Source organism: Cariama cristata, unplaced genomic scaffold, assembly GCF_000690535.1.
Source record: "Cariama cristata isolate BGI_N322 unplaced genomic scaffold, ASM69053v1 scaffold4080, whole genome shotgun sequence".
Taxonomy (NCBI): Eukaryota; Metazoa; Chordata; class Aves; order Cariamiformes; family Cariamidae; genus Cariama; species Cariama cristata.
In genome coordinates this window covers 1-18520 of record NW_009593971.1, presented here as the reverse complement: position 1 = coordinate 18520, position 18520 = coordinate 1, and the positions used below count along the sequence as shown (strand labels likewise).

Sequence of the window (18520 nt, the reverse complement as noted above, 5' to 3'; positions counted from 1 at the left end):
ACGACAAAGAGTTTAAATCTAAGCATGTCAGATAACAGGTGTGGGTGACTTGTCCATCCTATGAAAAAACACATTTTTGCAACTTAGATATCGCAACAATCTCAGTCACTGCTGGATATAATATTATAGCAATAATATAGATGTGCACTTCCACTTTAGAGTTGTAGCTACACATTATTACACTACAATTCCCACTACTACCATTTATAACAAGTGACTTATTTTAAAATCCAATATTCATCAAGTACTTTATGAAAATTCACAGGTATCCCCATCCAAACTTCAACAGAAAACACTGCATAACACTAGAGAAGCCAGTGAATAGAATGTGATTGGACAACAAAATTTTTCCAAAATAACAAGGAAATAATGGCAAAACGAACAAACTGGCAGAACTGACATTCTGGCAGAACAGGCTGAGTAACATATTCAAGACAATTCAATAAAGATGCTTTAGGATGTCACAACATAATGTCAACATTGCAACATCATGCTATATAAGGAGGAGAATGTAATTTTAAGGACATGTAAGCCACAGCATCACCTATAAAGGTCTGCCCAGAAAAACCACTAGCACTGGGAAACTTCATGACAACCAGGTTTGGGGTTTTTTTCCCTTGTTTTTGCTACTTTATTACTGCAATGAAATTTTGTATTTCAAACTTAGAATAATCTATGGAAATACCTATTATTTAAAAAGCAAAAATAAGATTAACAGACACAAATGAGAACTCTATATAGAAAATTGCTGGGATTAAAAGCAGTCTTCTCTTTAGAAGATATAAACCGCTTCTACTCCCCACCCACCCAATTCATCTGTTTGCATGCATTGTCAGATTAGGTTTTTTTAAAAAAAATATATTTGGGGTGACCTGCACATTGACTTCCAACATGTTGAAATTTGAAATATCTAGGAAGTAATTGCTTAAAATGGAAATGTTGCCAGAGACAGGCAAGTCTGTTTTGGTGTGAATACCATGTAGTTTGTCAAATGCCCAAGAGCCCCCAAAAAGTGTTTATTTGCTAAAAACAACCAATGAAGACAGTAGAGACACATAGTGTGATCTCACAAAAGAGAACTAATACAGATGGTCTGATGAATTATGCATACACACCTTTTCCCATTTAAGTATATATCATTGTATAGCATAAATTCAAAGAGCTCATTGTAGAGCAAATCAGAGATTTGCAAGAAGACACAAAAGCATTAACCTATATAACCTATATAAGCAGCTAAAACTAACGCTGATTACTCCAGAGTATTAAGAATTTATTCTGCTTTCCCGCATAGTAACTGATTTCTATTACTGCAAAGCATTTCCTATCGGACAAATTTCACAACCACATGACTCAGGATAGGCAGACTGTGTTGCAAACCCTTTGATAGTAATATATTTTGAATATCGCTTTTCTTTTCTCCTAACATTAGTCAGTTATTTATACAAATACATGCAAAGGATAGTTTTCATTTAAAATATCAACACACTATTCCATGTAAAAGAACAGAAGGCACTAAGTTTACAAACGGATTATTCTGCATGAATAATTTTTTTTTTATTTTACTTATTCTTAAACACGGCATGTTGGAGACTACAAACACTTACCTGAACATTTAACTCTTCAGAAAACAGCTTACAATCATTCTCACATGACACAGGCTTATAGAATAGGCCTAAGTATATAGAAAAATACTATATCATAGTATTTTTGAAAATAGTATTTTTGCATTATTGAATTCTTTGTAGATGTCCATCATAGTACTTTAATCTACAGAGTTTCCACAAACATTTCTTCTATTCATGTTAATGGAAGATGTGCACAACTTGGGAAAACAATAAAAATTACATTGCTAGTGTGAATAAGAAAGAATCGCCCTCTTAGTTCTTAATGTGTGAGATGACATGACCCATGAACCGTAAGTGGGACACATACTCCTTTACACCTCGAAGCTGTTCTATACAACCAAATTCTGAACTGTTCCTCACCCTCTCTGAAGCAGTGCTTCAATTCTTAAGCTCTGTTTATGTCAGGTCACTGGGGTTTTTTTTAACATGTGGTTGTCAATACACAGCTACGATGCCAAGGAATACCACTTTTCCAATCTGGTATTATTCACTTTGTCTGTTCCTCAGATTCATTTGCTGAAATTGCTTACCTGCCCACATAATACATTAAGTCACCTAGGTCTGTCCCCACATAATCAACACAACCACAAATATGACTATCATTTCACTAGCAAAGTGTAAACTTACTGTAACAGCTTTCACACTCATTTTGACAAAAGGAATCTATATTCTAAACCCCAATGCCATAAGTGTCATGAAAGTAAATGTAAAGCAGCTTGACAAAAGCATGTGCATGCACATATATCTGCACATTCCTAACTCGTGCACTAAGCCAGGCTGCATTACACCTACATACATCAGTCATATGCCAGTGCTCCAGTTCTAATACTACCTAATTTTCCTTACGCAACAACACTGGATCTCTCCATCAGCCTCAGGGAAAGTTCAAGCTACTCTGGACCAGTTCCACCAGAAGCCAGGAGATGCCTGCATTCCCCTTCAGAGAGACCCTTTGCCCTCCATATAAGATGAAGAGTTACCTCTTGCAGTCAGGATATCCTGACAATATCCCTAATAAATAACTGGTGGTAAACAAAACCACCAGCCAAGAGGCAGCAATTCACTGCTGCTCCTTCCCATTGCCAGAACAGCAGTACCAGACCCAACAAAACCAGCAGACTTCCCAGTAACAGAACCATGTCCTTGCCTACAAAGTCATCAGCTCAGCTTCAGCAAGTCTTTTATTTCATGTACTACCCAGCCACAAGTTTCCCACAGCAGAGAACACTCTAGGACAAGTTCTTCGGATTCATTCCCCACCTCGGGAACTACCACAAACTTTTCAACCAGAGACTGCAGCTAAACCATCCCAGCTGCACAGCTTGCAGGACAGTTAACTATTTTCTAGTAGTACTCCGTATACAGGTACCTGCTTCATCCAAGATGCCAAACATGCTCATAACTGCCGGTCTCGGCATTTTGATACAAGGAAACTAAGGCAGAGTTCAGGTATTGGGTACACAGACCAAAAAAACACTAAAAAAGAAACATCTGTGTCCTGACAATCAGTTTAACCTCTAGATAAGTTACTTGTAAATCATAAGCATGATGAAGCTTTTAAAAGTTAAGGTCAACTTTACTAGAAAAAACTGAAAAACTGGAATTTCAAGTAAATACCCCCCCCCCCACCCCGCAAAAGATCACCTTTAAGACCTCTCTACTTTACATTCCAAATATACTACAAACCTATTTCATAAGATTAAGATGTCAAGTATTAAAGGAATTAAAAGCTCAGTTATACCCTTGTGTACTCTAGATCCAAAATATCAAGTATAGAAGTGTTCATCTGTGAATTCTAGAGTTTTATAGTCATTTATTTTATATCAATACATGTTCCATTTCACATTCCACTTATTCCTGAATCTTTTGCTCAAAACATAAGCCTTTTGCCAGTGTGCAGAGTACTACTTATGAAAGAAAACTTACAAATATGAATGTGAAAAACATCAGATCGTGTAAAACATTAGCAAACTTACTGTAATCTCTGCAGTGAAGATAATGAATTCCATCACCTATTTTACTGGTCAACCTAAATTTTATCAGTTGCTATACACTGCCTAATTAAATAGGTACCATTTTGTAATGTTTTTCATTCTTTACAATAAAGTATATGAATAATTTAACATTACATTTAAGAGTCCTGCTAATGTCAGGACTGTGTGTCAGTGAAGAAACATCTCCATAAACACTGGGATACATTGACTCATAAAATGATGATTAAGGCTGCTGATCACATATTTCTCATGCTCCAGATAAGCTCAGCATCATATAGTTAAGCATGATCACTAAATCTGTTCACATACTTTCAAAACACTGAGATAATCAGCTACATGCTCCCCATCATAAAAGCTGGAGCATACACAGAGCTAAATTAGCAATTTAAAGGCAACACACAAAAGAAATGCTCAGTTTCAGCAGCAGATAGATCAGACTAGGCTATCTCTGATTTTTCTTGCATTTAATAAGTACTACAGTTTAAAAAACAAAAGCATAACATACAGAACTAAAGACACTATTTCCCTGAAATAGTTTCAAAAACCTCACAACTCTTCTTTTATCATGATACATTCGTTGTATTTAGCCTTATTTTTTAAAAAACTCAGAATAAGTACCAATTTATTGGAAATAGCTTATCTTCTGGTAGCCTTAAGCATATTTGATGTATCCAGTGAGTGAAAAGGCTGAAGCACGTCCATGAAAATTAATCTTAAATTGGAGCGTGCACAGCACAGGTTCTATACAGCCAGGTTACCTCCTTAAACCCCAGCCTTTCTGACCGAGAACAATAGTGATCATGCATACGGCATCGTACTGTTTCAGCTCCACGGCTTATCAATGCAATTCTTAGCAACAATCAAAAAAGACAATATTTAGAGGATCTGTAAATATCTATTTCGTACAGCACATCCCTACAGTAGCTGAAGTAAAAGCCTATCTGCAAGAAGACAATACAAGCTTAAAAGTACTAATATTGTAGGTATTAGGCTGGAATACTATTGAAAAGTAATAATCTTTACAGTAATTTCCAGACAGGGAAGTCATCCACACTGCTAACTTGTGCATTTTAAAGCAACTCTTCCTCATTATGAAAGGGCTGCTTCCTTACATAAAGGCAGAAGCAATTCAGTATCTTATGCTCAGTTTTATTTCAGAGAAGGAAAAAAAGCCACCTGTATATCCTAACACAGAACTCACAGCAACAAAAGGTGAACAAAAGCTCCATCAAGATTTGGCAAGACAAAGCCATATTGTTTCGATGTGTATTAAAATACTCTTTTTACATGAAGCTACTTTACACAGACAAACTGCAGAACTATGTAAGTATTCAGATATGAATGACTGATATTTATATTGCATGCTTTTATTCTAACTTTGTAAAAAGACATTCAATTTGTATTAAGACTTTCAAGAATAAAACAAGACCAAAGCAGGATGATTTCTTTTACACAAGAACTTACACGAACAAAAGTACACTACAATACAGCAGGTGATTTCCATGTTTAATTTCCAAGTGTAATAGTCAGGAGAAGGAAATGTTATCATATAGACTACAAAGAAAGCCTGCCTGAAAGCTTGACTTGTCATTCAAGATCAGCTCTACAAATTAACAGCAACATGAACTTTTCAAATGAACATACACGATATTTAGAATATGGCTTAATCTGCACAATTTCTCCACATTTCAACAAAGAGGGAAAGACTTGACAAAACACCCATCATGAAACATCCAGGATAAAATCTGGGGGGTCTACATAAAAAACAAGGTAAAATTCTGAGTGCCAATGTCATTTAATACATAACAGGGTATTTTGCCACAGGGTAGTCTCACGAAAGCAATCCCACCTTATTATCCTCATTTCTCTCACTTACATGTATGCTGGAGAAAGTGGCGATGACCTGGATGTTTTAAGCACAGGAACTGGGAATTTCCAGATAGCAGGAGAGCTCGTTTTCCATTTCAATGGCATGTTGTCACCACGGTACTACAATAACAGTAAACAGCGTTTCCATAACAGACTACCAACTAGGACTTCCATTCCACACACTACTGACACAGCAGTGGCTGCTGCTAAGAACAAGGAAATGATTCTGCCAATGCCCTTAAACCGATGCTTCCAATCTGTAAAACAGGGCTGCAAGGCATCTCCTTTTAAATCCTGCTGTCCCCTAAAGCAATATGATGATTCTATCCTTCTAACTCAACAATAGTGCCACCTCGTTAGGGAAGCGCTGACTGCAGTATATGTTTAAAAAAAAAAAAAAGACTGCACTGTGCACACCAGCACAATGCAGCTTTATTTAATACAAGCAGCTAATTTTTAAAGAACTATTTCTGATGCTAATCTTCTACCTTTACAGGGACACTGCAGCGCTGTACTATATTCTCTTCCTATTAACCTCATTTCTGACCAATGGAAGCAGAAAAAAAAAATGGGTTTCATATGAAAATGAAACAACATACCTACTCAGAATACACTTGTCATCCTCTGAACATTCTTCTTTTGAGCTGCAACAATACAAATGGGATATAAATCTCAGCATAGCCTTAGGCCACGGCTAATAGAGATCAGTGACTAAATTCAGCAGCCTGTTTTCCTCCTGTGCAAGCTCTGACCAAACAATACAAGAATGCCATTATGGAAAAAGCCCATTGCAAAAATCAGTCCTTCTAATCCATAGCTAGGAAGACAAAATAAAGCACAAATTGCTGCAGGTTTCTGCATGCTCTTCTAATAGCTTCTGTTCAGGACGCTCTCATTTTCCTATTCTCATTTCCAAGAAGGATGAGCAAAATCTCATGCATTTTACAACATGCTATGGGAACACAAATATCACGCTGTCTTCCGCAGTAGAGAAGCAGAGAGTAGCACGCTGTTAATAGCGGTCTTTGTAGGGACGCTATCAACAATCTAATTCTGAATGCTCCCCCCCCCGCCCCCCCCAGCAGCTCTCAAATTGCCTGAAGAACTGACGAAGCAGACGGTCACACAGGTGTCCATCAGGGACCACTCTGCAACTCTGTGCTCTGCTTCATGACCTCCCGGGGCTGATGACAGCGGGGAGCATAGAAAGCAAGCTATTAAAAAGGGAACGGAGAATTTAATAGCATACTGTGCATAAGCAGAACAGGTTTCTAGAGGAAAGAAGGTAGAGCTTCAGCTATATTGACTCCCTTACAGGAAAAAAAATAAATTTAAAAAAATCACTTTTAATATATTGCCACAGTAGACTGAATAAACACTAAGATGTTTAATCTACAGATTTCAGAATAGTCTTTGTACAGCATGACAGTTTTTCTGTTCATCAGGACAGCTTAATCCTATCACAAAAAAGCCAACACCCTGTCACACTACTCACCAATAAAGAACAGAACCAGGAGCAGAATTTCTATAAACTGTTTTAATAACATTTAATAACACTCAGAGGTTTTTTATAATTGTGAAACCTATATTGTTAAGTTTATTTTGGGGATTAAGTCACTGCGGAATAATTGCTGCTTCTGATCATTATTATTGAAAATGTGTTCCCAAAATAGTTCTGGGCATTTGAAGCTGTTACCATAACCACAGGCAAGGAACTAAAATAACCCATGATGATCACAGTCAAGGACTAATTCAAAACCAGATGCACCTATCTGACAAACAATTGAGGAGCTCTCTCCCACTTCTCTGAAGAAGTTCTAAATTACACATGAGCAACATTAACACAGGCAACAAATTTCACAGAAACTGCTACTTGAATGCTGAACAGATATTTGCTGGGTAGGACAATAGTATTTATATGCTATAAATATTAAGAAACACTAGCCCTGCAGAGAGCAAGTATACAGATCTAGCATAAAGTCTTTCTTTTACTAAAAGAATTCACACATTTACATGCCAACAGCCATGCTTGTCTGTACGCATTGTAAATATTGAGTGCAACAGTCTCATACATATACATAACATCAGAGTACTAGATCTCTGCACTGAAGGCCTAAAAGTTAAGTTGAAAGAGATGTTAGATAGCAGCTATTACAATCACAAAGAAAAATACCATGATTTTGAATTCATACACTCAATTTTGCTTTTGCATTTGCCATAATACGGAAACTGTCTTAAAATACAACAAGCAAATGCTGTTACTCCCTCCCTCATGTTGAGTGCACAGTCAGTGCAACCAACTGGTAACTGCTTTTAAAGTCTTTATCTCCTGCTTTGCCAACCCCAAGGAGCCAATTACACATTTTATTTATTAACAGCAGTGTTACTAATATAAAAGAATGAGGTTAAGGGCAATCAGTGGGCCGCCTTTTCAAAAGTGGCTCTGGAAACATCCTTTTGACTAGTAAAAGAAAAGCAAACTCAAGCCACACAATCATTCTCAAGCACTGACTGGTATTTAACTCAACCAATGCACATCCAGAAATCAGATTTACTTCCCACTTTAATTCCAAACAAGATCATTCAGCATAGAGGTAGCATTAGTGCTCAAATACATACTTCTCATTTGGAGGATTCTATTCCCATTTATTTTTCATTTAATTTACAAGCAACCTAATTAAAACCTTTACAGAAAACCCAGGAGCAGTGAATTTAACTTTTTTTTATGCTGTATGAAACCCAAGCACTGCCCAACTTCACCTCCTCCTACTGTCCAGCACACACTATTTGATCAAATAGCCAACATACAAAATACAGAGTTGAAGGAAGTAGCAGTGCCAGGTACTCTAAAAATAGGCAAATGCTTTTTATTTGCAAAAGAATCATGTTAGAAATGAATCACCTATCTGCACATAAGGAGAAAAAAAAAATCAAATACCATTTTCTTCTTGACAGTCACAAATCGGTTCCATATTCCCAGGGAAAAGATTACCTAAATGTATTCTACGCTTTACATAAACTATTCCTAAGACAACAGAAAATCACAGTATATTATTCCATTATTTTAATTAAGACTTCAAAATAACAGTTCAGCTACACATTTAAAAATATGGGAAAAATAACCTGATCTCCTGGAGTGCATTGCGCCGACCGAATATACTACGTTTTCTGTTCTCACATTACATTGCCTTGCTGCTCATACCCAAATCAACTGGTACTGAAGGCCAACAGCAGCATTACAGAATGTAATGTGCTGAATCCTACTTGCTGAGGAAACAGTTATTCCTAGGCAAGTGGCTCAGAAACATACCAAACTGGAACACCAATCCAGAGATCTGCTTTCCTTTAAGTTTAAAACTCTTTCAAATGCTGAAGACCGATGATAACTGCACAGATTAAACAGCTTCTTGGGACTAGTCAAGGGGCTTGTTTTCTGTAATTTTCTCACAAGCAAGTTCATGTTCAAGATTAAAAGCATCTACCATTTATAACTTGCTTAAAGTTATATTTACTTACTATCTGAGTCTCGCAGATACCTTTTATTCTGCATACAAAAGATGAGGAAACATTTGGGTTTTAAGCAATCATATCCACGCTAGTATTTCCAAAGCCGTGCTGACAGAAAAATAACTGACCGCGGATCAAGCAATTCTGCAGAAAACTCCTCCATAAAGTAACGGAACAGGTGGCATAAGAAGAAAAAAAGAAAATCAAAAGACCAAAGGCAAGATCCCAAGCTGTCATTTTACAGACCTGAGCCATTAGCAAGGCCGAAAGCTATTGATTTGAGGCGGTACAGCAGCACAGCTCTGATCCCACAAAAAGAAGGTACATGGAAGAGTGCTTAAAGGACCAAGGCATTTCTTATCCCCCCCTCCTCCACCCTCGCCCCCCCAAAATCTTTCTTCAATATTGACCAACCACCAAGATTTGGCCCCAAGTCCAGGGAGCAGGCACGCAACCCCGTACTCCATACGCACGTGAACAAACCAGACACAGAACCACCCCTTGCACGCATGCTCATCAGCTGCTTTTCTTCTGCAAGCTTTCCCTGATCTTCAGGGTAGAAGTGCAGCTAAAACTGCTTCCCTTGTGATTCTCTTCCTTTTTCTTGTGATATCCTCTTCTTTCCTTTGTACAAAAACTTGAACATCAAGCTGCTACCATGTTGTTTCATATGTACCAATTGGCAATATGTATGCCTTTGCTGCCTTTTACTGGCATTATAAAATACAAGTTCTCCTCTTACAGTCCAGTATGCTTACATTTCTGGGGCATATATGCTTCCAACAAAACTTTTAAACCATCTCTGCATTTCCCACAAGACTTCCCCTCATGTCTGTTAAAAGAAAAAAAAGTCACAGGAAGAAAGATGTATCAGAGCCTACTGGCAACATGAAATTATCCTAGTCTAAAAATACTTATTCTTAGCCTTGAAATGCCACATTAATTTTTGTAGGAAAACTAAGCAGAGTAAAAGCTAACTTCTAGACATGCTGCTGGATTTTCATCAGTTTGCACAGATTGAGTTTAACTTCTTTTTTCAGCCCTTAAACTGTTAAAAATAAAATCGAAAAAATATCTGCTCAGTCAAGTGATTTGCTGTGGTTAAAAGATTTGCTGTTCTGCTCTAACAAGCTGCTTACCTCCCTCCTTTTATTCATCTACTAAGTATCAGAGGAACTGAAAGCACTAGGTGGAAATAGGGTTATGCTATATGGAAACTTTCTCAAGTTTTGCAAACCCTTTTCAGCATGACCTGAAAAGTCTTCTGCACTTCCAGAACCCCAGGCTTTAGAGAAAGAAAAATGTTCAAAGTTACAGTGACTGTGTGATTTACACCTCCCATTTTCATCTAGAAATGTAAACAGAATGGTCTAAATATTTGTGTCACAAATACTATGTTTTCTAATATTAGACTATTTTTCTAGTGAGTGTTTGTTCAGGTAAGAAAAGGTGCCAACAAACAAAAATAAGTTAAAATGGTGGTGTTAAGACCAGTAAACAGCTTCAAACTTTTGAGGGTTTTTCCCCCAACACCTACGTTCTAAAACTCCTTGATTCAAAACCATGTTTCCGTTTTAAAATGGATACATGTTATTACATGATGAAACCTCTATAATATGATATTAGTACTAACAAAGCTCACTCCAAACCGAAGGCAAAAACTCAATTTCACATTGGAAGGAATTGCTCTGGTCTTCTGCATGTTACAACTACCAGCACACTAAGCTGATGCATACTACTACGCAAGACCATTTTAATATAGAAGAAAATAAAACACAATCCCCAAAATCTAGTAAAATATTCACATCAAAGCCATGGAGCTCAAATGCAATAATCATTTCAACATCAAATCATTTCAGCATTTTAAATATGGCTCCAAAGGCACATGCCTAGAAACTGAATAGGAGTATGTAAGGATGCATAACGTCTCTTCAGGATCCCTAAAAAAGTGACAGTGTGATAGTTTAATTGTATTCCTTCTTCAGCTCTTTCCCCTTCACATGGGTGTTTCTCATGCCTCTACCTCTGGCTTTTTCATCTATTAAACAAGATGATTGCTCAAGGAACAATCATAAATTGTAAAGCACAAAGGGGTGAGATAAACTAGGTTTGCAGCCAACCCCTCCTGCTGTCAAAATGCTGTAAGCAACACAGGTTCCTGTCTCTATAGCAATATGTGTAGGGCTATTTCTAAAACACGAAAAAAAAAATCCCCAAATCTTTAAATATTAAGTTAAGTAGTCAGGGCAGGTACCACATGTTTATCAAGAACTACTGCAGTTTGCCATCCACCCACTCAGCATTTTTTCCTGTATAAATGAGGAAACTGCTGCAGTAACATTTTAGGATGCATCATTTAAGTGAAAATTATTTTTATACATATATATAGAATGCATATGTATATTTATGTATGTGTTTATATATATAGTGTGTGTATATATATACACACTAGATATACACACACACTTTTTTTTAAACTTTTTTATATATATATAAAAAACAAATATACATTACCCTGCATCTGACATGGCCACTTCCCCTTCCCCCCCAGACACCTCAGTTAGGAAAGATTCGAGTTCTCACATGATTTTCAGACTACAAAAATGTATGTTCAACAAACCAAAGAGGTATTAGCAGCTGACTGAGAAGTAATCATGTTGAGTAATGAGTTTCTCCATTACATACATTCTTCAAAAACCTACAACCCTGGTCCTTGCAAGTATCTTTCATTAATAAGAAAAATATCTTGATAGCCTAAGTGTGAAATTTCTGAAATTATTCAGCAACAGCAAACAGTAAAAAAACCCCACACCATTTCCTATCAGGTCACAACCAAATATTGTAAAACAATTTAAAAAGAACACAACAGGTTAAATCTTAAGTCAGCTTCCCAGTAACTCGCAGTAAAAGGGGGACACAACAAATGAACAAACCTAATTCCTGTAGTATTCACATTTCTAATATTTAGAAGGGTTAATTTATTAAAATATTAAATTCAGTTTCAGGTATATTTTGTAACTACACAGAGTCTCAGAAATATCTCAAATCTATTCCTAAGTGTCTGTTTCTGGTCACAAAAAGTAGTTTTTATTTTATGCCACTTACGGATGCCCTACATTTTCTTGTGTGTATGCTTCAAGAGGGCTTTGCTTTAAAATTGAGGTAATATTTCTAGCAAGAAATCACTTCCAAGAGTCAAGACGCACTGTTAACTTAGTGACAAGCTACAGGTTATAATACCAAAAAAACATTAAAATTCAGCTTTGCTGGGGCAAACTACTCTTACATGAAAGGCGTTAGGTAAAATAAGGTCTTAAAACACTTAGTAGGAGGTAAAACCAAAGTGAGTTAATGAAGGTTTCCAACTTTTGATCTAAGCCCATGTACTCTGCTGACAACATACCAAGAAGAAATGCTTTTGAACTAACACCGATTTATTCGGAGAATTGTGCTCATCTTCCCCAGGTGATTATATTTAATAAATCACCACAGAAATCTGAATGCAGTCATAGCAGCCAGACTGACCCTGCTGAAAATAATTGGTCTGAAGCAACAGTTATTTTTATTAGCTCAAAGTGTACACTACAAAGAATTCATTTCTAAACAACTTCTCTACAGGTGTTATGGCCTGTTGGCTGCACAATTTATTTTAGTAAAGTATGCCTAAACACATTTACAGATCTGACTCATACGATGCAAATATATTAAACAATTTCGTAATTAAAAGGAGGCTAGGATTGAGCATCAACCACTAACAACTTCAGTATTTCCTGCACCACAGACAGCAAACTGCAACTTATATTAGTCATGTGTTGATTAAAGTATTTTGAAAATATTCTTAAAATAAAGGTTTGTAGGCTTTTTCTTTCATTCTTCCATTATTTACATGGAATTTGTTAGTCATTTTGCATTCCCTAAACCTTATTGTCTTTATCCACTGGAGTGAGTCTTTTGTGGTCCTGCACACCTACGCAAAGCAGTCCCTACTGAAAAGGGCAGGCATGGGGAAGCAAGAATAAAGTACATTGATCACTGCTCTTATAGTGCAATGACTCCATTTCTTTAAAAGACAAAAAGATTAACTTTTTCTGAGCACAGGAATTCCCACTGCATTGTCATCTCTGACAGATTCAGTCTGCTAACCCACAATCCACAAAATTTCCAATGTGGGCAGCCTGATGTCTTTATCTGAAGGTCAGAGTCCCTGGAGGAAGACTGACAGAGAATGAGACTGAAAAGGTTTTGAGAAAGATGCTGATGCTTCAAGTTCAGATTACCAGAAATTATTGTGTGCAACGTGGGAGCGAACAAAAAGTGGGAATGTGTCTTCTGGGAGAAGACTTGAAGCTTCTGCACCATGCTGCCCATGGTCACTGCACTGCTGCTGGTTGGATTCCTTCAAGGAGTCAAAAAAATGACACTTACATAGATTCAATCAATGGAATTATTTGCCATCAGCTAGTCTTAAAAGCATGTTAGATACAAATTTTTATGAAATACCAACTTGAACTTAAAATTCAGCTTGCTTTCACACACAAAGGCATGTGAAAGGCTTACACAGCAAAAAGTGCAGTTTCAAATTTATCACTAATAATAGTATTTCCCCCATTCAGTGTGAAAAAAAAAGTACAATTTCTCTACACTAGAAAAGGAGTTTCAAGCCCACAGATTATTCCAACTAAATGCCATGAGAACAAGTGGAATTAGTACTGAAGCTGGAACAGCTGAGTAGGCCACATGGGACAAAGGGAGTTTTGTACTAAACCTCCATACTTTAATTTTTTTTTATTATTTTTATTTTATTTATTTTTTCTGCCTATAAGCCAGAGGCAATCAGTAATCAACTACTCTCGTTTGACAAAGGTAGGCGTAGTCCAAAGATTCCTTCCTGAAAGACAACATGGAGGAACTCCCAGGTTGGTTTGCTCAGGATCCTCCCTTCCTCAGCATATCAAGCCAGTGATAACCTCCACACTACCTGTTCCAAAAAGGAAAGCAAAATCCAAGTAACCAGGTCTCTTGTTTAGATGCTCTTCCATTCCCAACAGCAGCAGAGAAAATTGACAAAAACTGGTAATTTTCACTGGTTCTTTCACTTGGGAGGGGACCAGGAACAAAGACACTGAACATGTGTGTTTACAGCTCAAGGAAGATTTACACCTCAATGATATCTGTAACCATCCTTGCAGTCCTAAGCGCATGGAACAGTTTTAATCGCATGGAACAGTTTTAATCGCAAGATTTCTGCAGAGTTGGATGCTATCTCTTCAGAAGATATCTAGTCATCTAGAAAGTCATCCAGAGAGGTTTTCTATAAATTCCCACGGTTGAGTGTTCTTATACAAAGGATCCAAAAGGCACAGCCTTTAACGTTCAGCTGAATGGAGTGTAGGGAGGGTGTATAATCAGTTAGTATGTCCATGCCACAGAGTTAGCACAAACTTAGTGGTTATTAACTTTTTTAAAAAAAAAAAAAAAAAAACAAAAACATTAGCCTTTCAAAATGTCTACCTTGCTTACATTTAGATTTTTCCAGAAGATAAAAAGGAATGATCTCAAAAATGACACTTCATATTAAAGTTTCATTTCTCTGAAATACACCGTAATATTCTAATTCGTCAAATGTCAAAATTCCTGCGTAATAATTATAGAAAGAAAATTACAAACTGCTTTCTTCTCTAGCATCTATGAGAATATAAATTTAAAGAAAACTGTGTGTTTCCTAGGCAAAGTTTCAAAAGTAGTAAGCTATTTATTTCACTCAAGTTTGTTATGGTGGGCAAACGTGCAAGCTATAAATTCATTTCCAAAAGCAGATTTAAAGTGACAGTTTTAAGATATTCACTTAGACTGAAACAACTTTGCAGTTACAACATCCCTATTTAGTGACAACACAACTATCTAGATAATTTACGATCAAATCAGGACATACCGCAAATCAGGACATAAAGTAATTGGACACAGGGAGAAAAGTCTAAGCACAAGTTGTTTTTAGAAAGGCCCAGAGAGGAATGCTGATCTTATTCAGATTTTTTAAAACTATGAAATATTTAAATCAAATAGTTTAAAGTCTCCTGATTATAAACCTTAATTTCATAAAACTTCAAACATCTGACTCCTAATGAAAACTGAAGTTCAGTGCCTTTGGAAATGTCCGTGTAGTGGTTTCTACAGGTCCCACTGCTGAGCCATTTTACCAGCACTACCGCACACTCTCAGTAGTTTTCTACATCTTTATAATGTTGTAGATGTCACCACATCACTTCACCCTGGCAAACCGTCCTCAGAAACACAGAACTACAAAAAAAAAATCAGCAAAGCTCTGATAAGGAGAGGACTGCAGGGAGGTGGGTCGAAGGGCTCAGCCCAGGTGAAAGCTACCAAGAGCAGAGCTGCACCACTGCCCTTCCACCTGCCTTCACGACAGTTAAGTGAGGGGGGGAAAAAAAGTCTAACAATTCTGCAAATAACACTAGACTTCTATGCAAAACAGTCACATCCGTCTCATCTGTGCTGCTCCAGTGAATCACAGAAGGCTCAGGAGAGACCACATTATAGAAAAGAAAAAAAACAATAGATGAGCACGGTGTAGAGGTCCTTGGGGTGAAATGGCATTGTACAACTGTGATACAAATATTTCTTGGTTTAGCTGACTCTTCTATGGTCTTTTTGTGTATCACAGCACCTTTCGCAGTTGCAGTCATCTACTTTTCTACAGTTGAAAAATCTCTTTTTGATGCACAGATACACAACAAACAACTGTGATAACTCTGAGTTGGGACAAGCCTTTCTCTGAAATAGTTCAGTTTAAAATGAAACAGTTGTAATTCAGGTCTTTGCCTGCCAGAGGGAGCTGAAGGAAACAAAAAAAATCTCATCTCTCATTACTTCAAAGGTTTTGGGTTTGTCCTACACCAATTAGTTTAACTATCCAAACAAAAAAAAGGTTTTAATGCAAAATCAACCCCAGCTGTATCTGGCACAGGGCAGTCACAGCCTCATCCCACACAGGGCACCCCTGCACTAACACCTCCACTACCAAAACCTTGCCAATTATGCTTAATACACTCCCTCTACAAGTCCCTGTAGATCTTTGAATGGAAACAATACCTACTTTTAAGGTACATTTACGTACTTTTTGATCCACACGATAGTAGAGATAATTGCCCCAGAGACAGGCTTCTCTAACAAAGCAAGCATGACATGAGCTGGAAACTAATAATTTATTATATCAACTTGTCATTAAATGCACGGCAACACTGCACAAAGACTAAGTTTCCAGTTTGCCAGAACGAAATACATATTATGCTGAAAACAGATTTTCATTTAAATGCTTATTGGTCTTTTTTGTACACTCCTTCCACTTACTGCTTCTAACACTTGACATTGGTACACCTATAAATCTGCATGTGGTTAGAGTTGTTACAGCATAAAACTCTTAATTTACAAGTTACCATATTAATAATTCACTCTTGCATAGCACCAGCTAACCTGAAGAGCTTAAAACAGACAGGAATTGGTCTCATTTTGCAAACTGGTAAAGCAAAATATCTAAACAATGTGTTCATGGGAAATCAGGATTCTGTAAAACAGCTCAGGAAAGTATTCCACTGCACACATGATGGACGACCACTTCTTTCCATCCTGCACTTCAGTTAAACTACTTCCAACTTCAAAAACTTTAGGTATAAAAGCCAGCATGAATCCCACCAGAGTTTTCACATTTTGAAAAAAAAGCAGAATGAGTATACCTTTAAATAGCTCCCTTAATATTTAAGGGCTAAACTGATCAAACTTTCCTTAGATCAAAATTTGGTCAACAGCTTTAAAATAAGTTTAGTAGCATCCTGTGTGTTTCCTGCATTTTGGAAAATCAGTTATGCCACCTTCTGGTATTCATAAGAACTGCTCTACAAGACAAATACTAACTTATAAATTCACACTTTAAATGGGAAAAAACAGCACAAACAGAAAACTCAATTCATATAGGACACTGATGCAAAATCAGACTGTTTTTTAAACTTCAGTTGATTCGTGCAACATCATTAGCTTGGACTAGCTTGTGTCCAGCCAAGTTCCTAAGCCTGCACTACCTGCTGGCAAATGCAGCATCATTGCCTCACATTACCTGGTTTGGGATATGAGCTTTTCTGCTCTTTGCCCCATCTCACCAGCTACAGCAAAGGAACTAGATGAAGCAGAGAGTGAAAAGAATGAGCAAACTTGTGAAATGGCTTCTGTACAACGAAAAATTTGTAGATCGACTTAAGAGCATGGAAGGCAGATAGGCAAGAAGTAGTAAGTTAAGAGGCTATATATAGTGTCATAAAAAGCACGCTAAAGGTATACAGGGAGTCATTATTCACCAGCCCTCCAACACAATAAAGATTCAAATGAAACTAGCAGATGTCTGGTGAAAAAAAACAGAGGAAACTTCTTCATGTAACATGCTTCAGCTATCACACCAGCTTTTCAGTAACTATTTCTTCTTATGACATAGATTCACTGAAGCAACTGTAAAAAGTAATTTTAAAAAGTGCTTTGTACTGAGAGGCATGGTAGGTGACTCAAGCAGAGTCACATACAAGGCCAGCAATCAAACTTCTCCACCTTACCTTCCACTACCAAAGCATCATTAATACTATAGTTGGACAATTTTTTCTCCGCAGAGAGAAAATTAGAAAGGCAAAAGCCCAGCTCAAACTCACTCTGGCCACAGTCGTAAGAGACAACAAAAAATGTTTTTACAAATACATTAACAACAAAAGGAGGACCAAAGAGAATCTCCCCCCTTTACTGGATGACGAGGGGAACATTGCCAGCAAGGATGAGGAAAAGGCAGAGGTACTTAGTGCTGCCTTTGCCTCAGTCTTTAATAGTCAGACCAGTTATCCTCAGGGCAGCCAGTCCTCTGAGCTCAATGACAGGGATGGGGAACAGAATAATCCCCCCCATTATCCAGGAGGAAGCAGTTAGAGATCTGCTGCTCTGCCTAGACATGAACAAGTCTATGGGGCCGGAACAGATTCCCTCAATGATACTGAAGGAGCTGGTAGGTGTGCTTGCCAAGCCACTCTCCATCATCTACCAGCAGTCCTGGCTAACTGGGGAGGTCTCAGACAACTGGAGGTTAGCCAATGTGATGCCCATCAACAAGAAGGGTCAGAAGGAGGATCTGGGGAACTACAGGCCTGTCAGCCTGACCTCGGTACCAGGGAAGGTTATGGAACAGATCATCCTGAGTGAGATCACAAGGCATGTGAAGGACAGTGAGGGGATCAGGTCTAGCCAGCATGGGTTCATGAAAGGCAAGACCTGCTTGACCAACCTCATCTTGTTCTGTGACCAGGTGACCCGCCTGGTGGATGAGGGCAAGGCTGTAGATGTGGTCTGTCTGGAGGCTCGATCTGTGTTCTTCCTGGACTTTAGCAAGGCCTTTGACGCTGTCTCCCACAGCATTCTCCTGGAGAAGCTGGTAGCACATGGCTTGGGCAGACATACCCTTTGCTGGGTGAAAAACTGGCT

The 18520-nt window shown here is 37.7% G+C and overlaps 1 protein-coding gene across 2 annotated transcripts in view; it reads right to left on the bottom strand.

Moving 5' to 3' along the window:
* Positions 1-6167, bottom strand: part of LOC104158454 (kelch-like protein 13) — a 38363-nt gene extending 32196 nt beyond the window's left edge. The window contains exon 1 of one of the 2 annotated variants that reach the window (XM_009696124.1): positions 6088-6167. In XM_009696124.1, the coding sequence (XP_009694426.1) occupies positions 6088-6167 (80 nt within the window). Of the gene's footprint in view, positions 1-5495; positions 5622-6087 lie in introns of those variants that run through there. The other variant, XM_009696117.1, reaches the window with a different exon arrangement.
* Positions 6168-18520: the final 12353 nt, after the last annotated feature.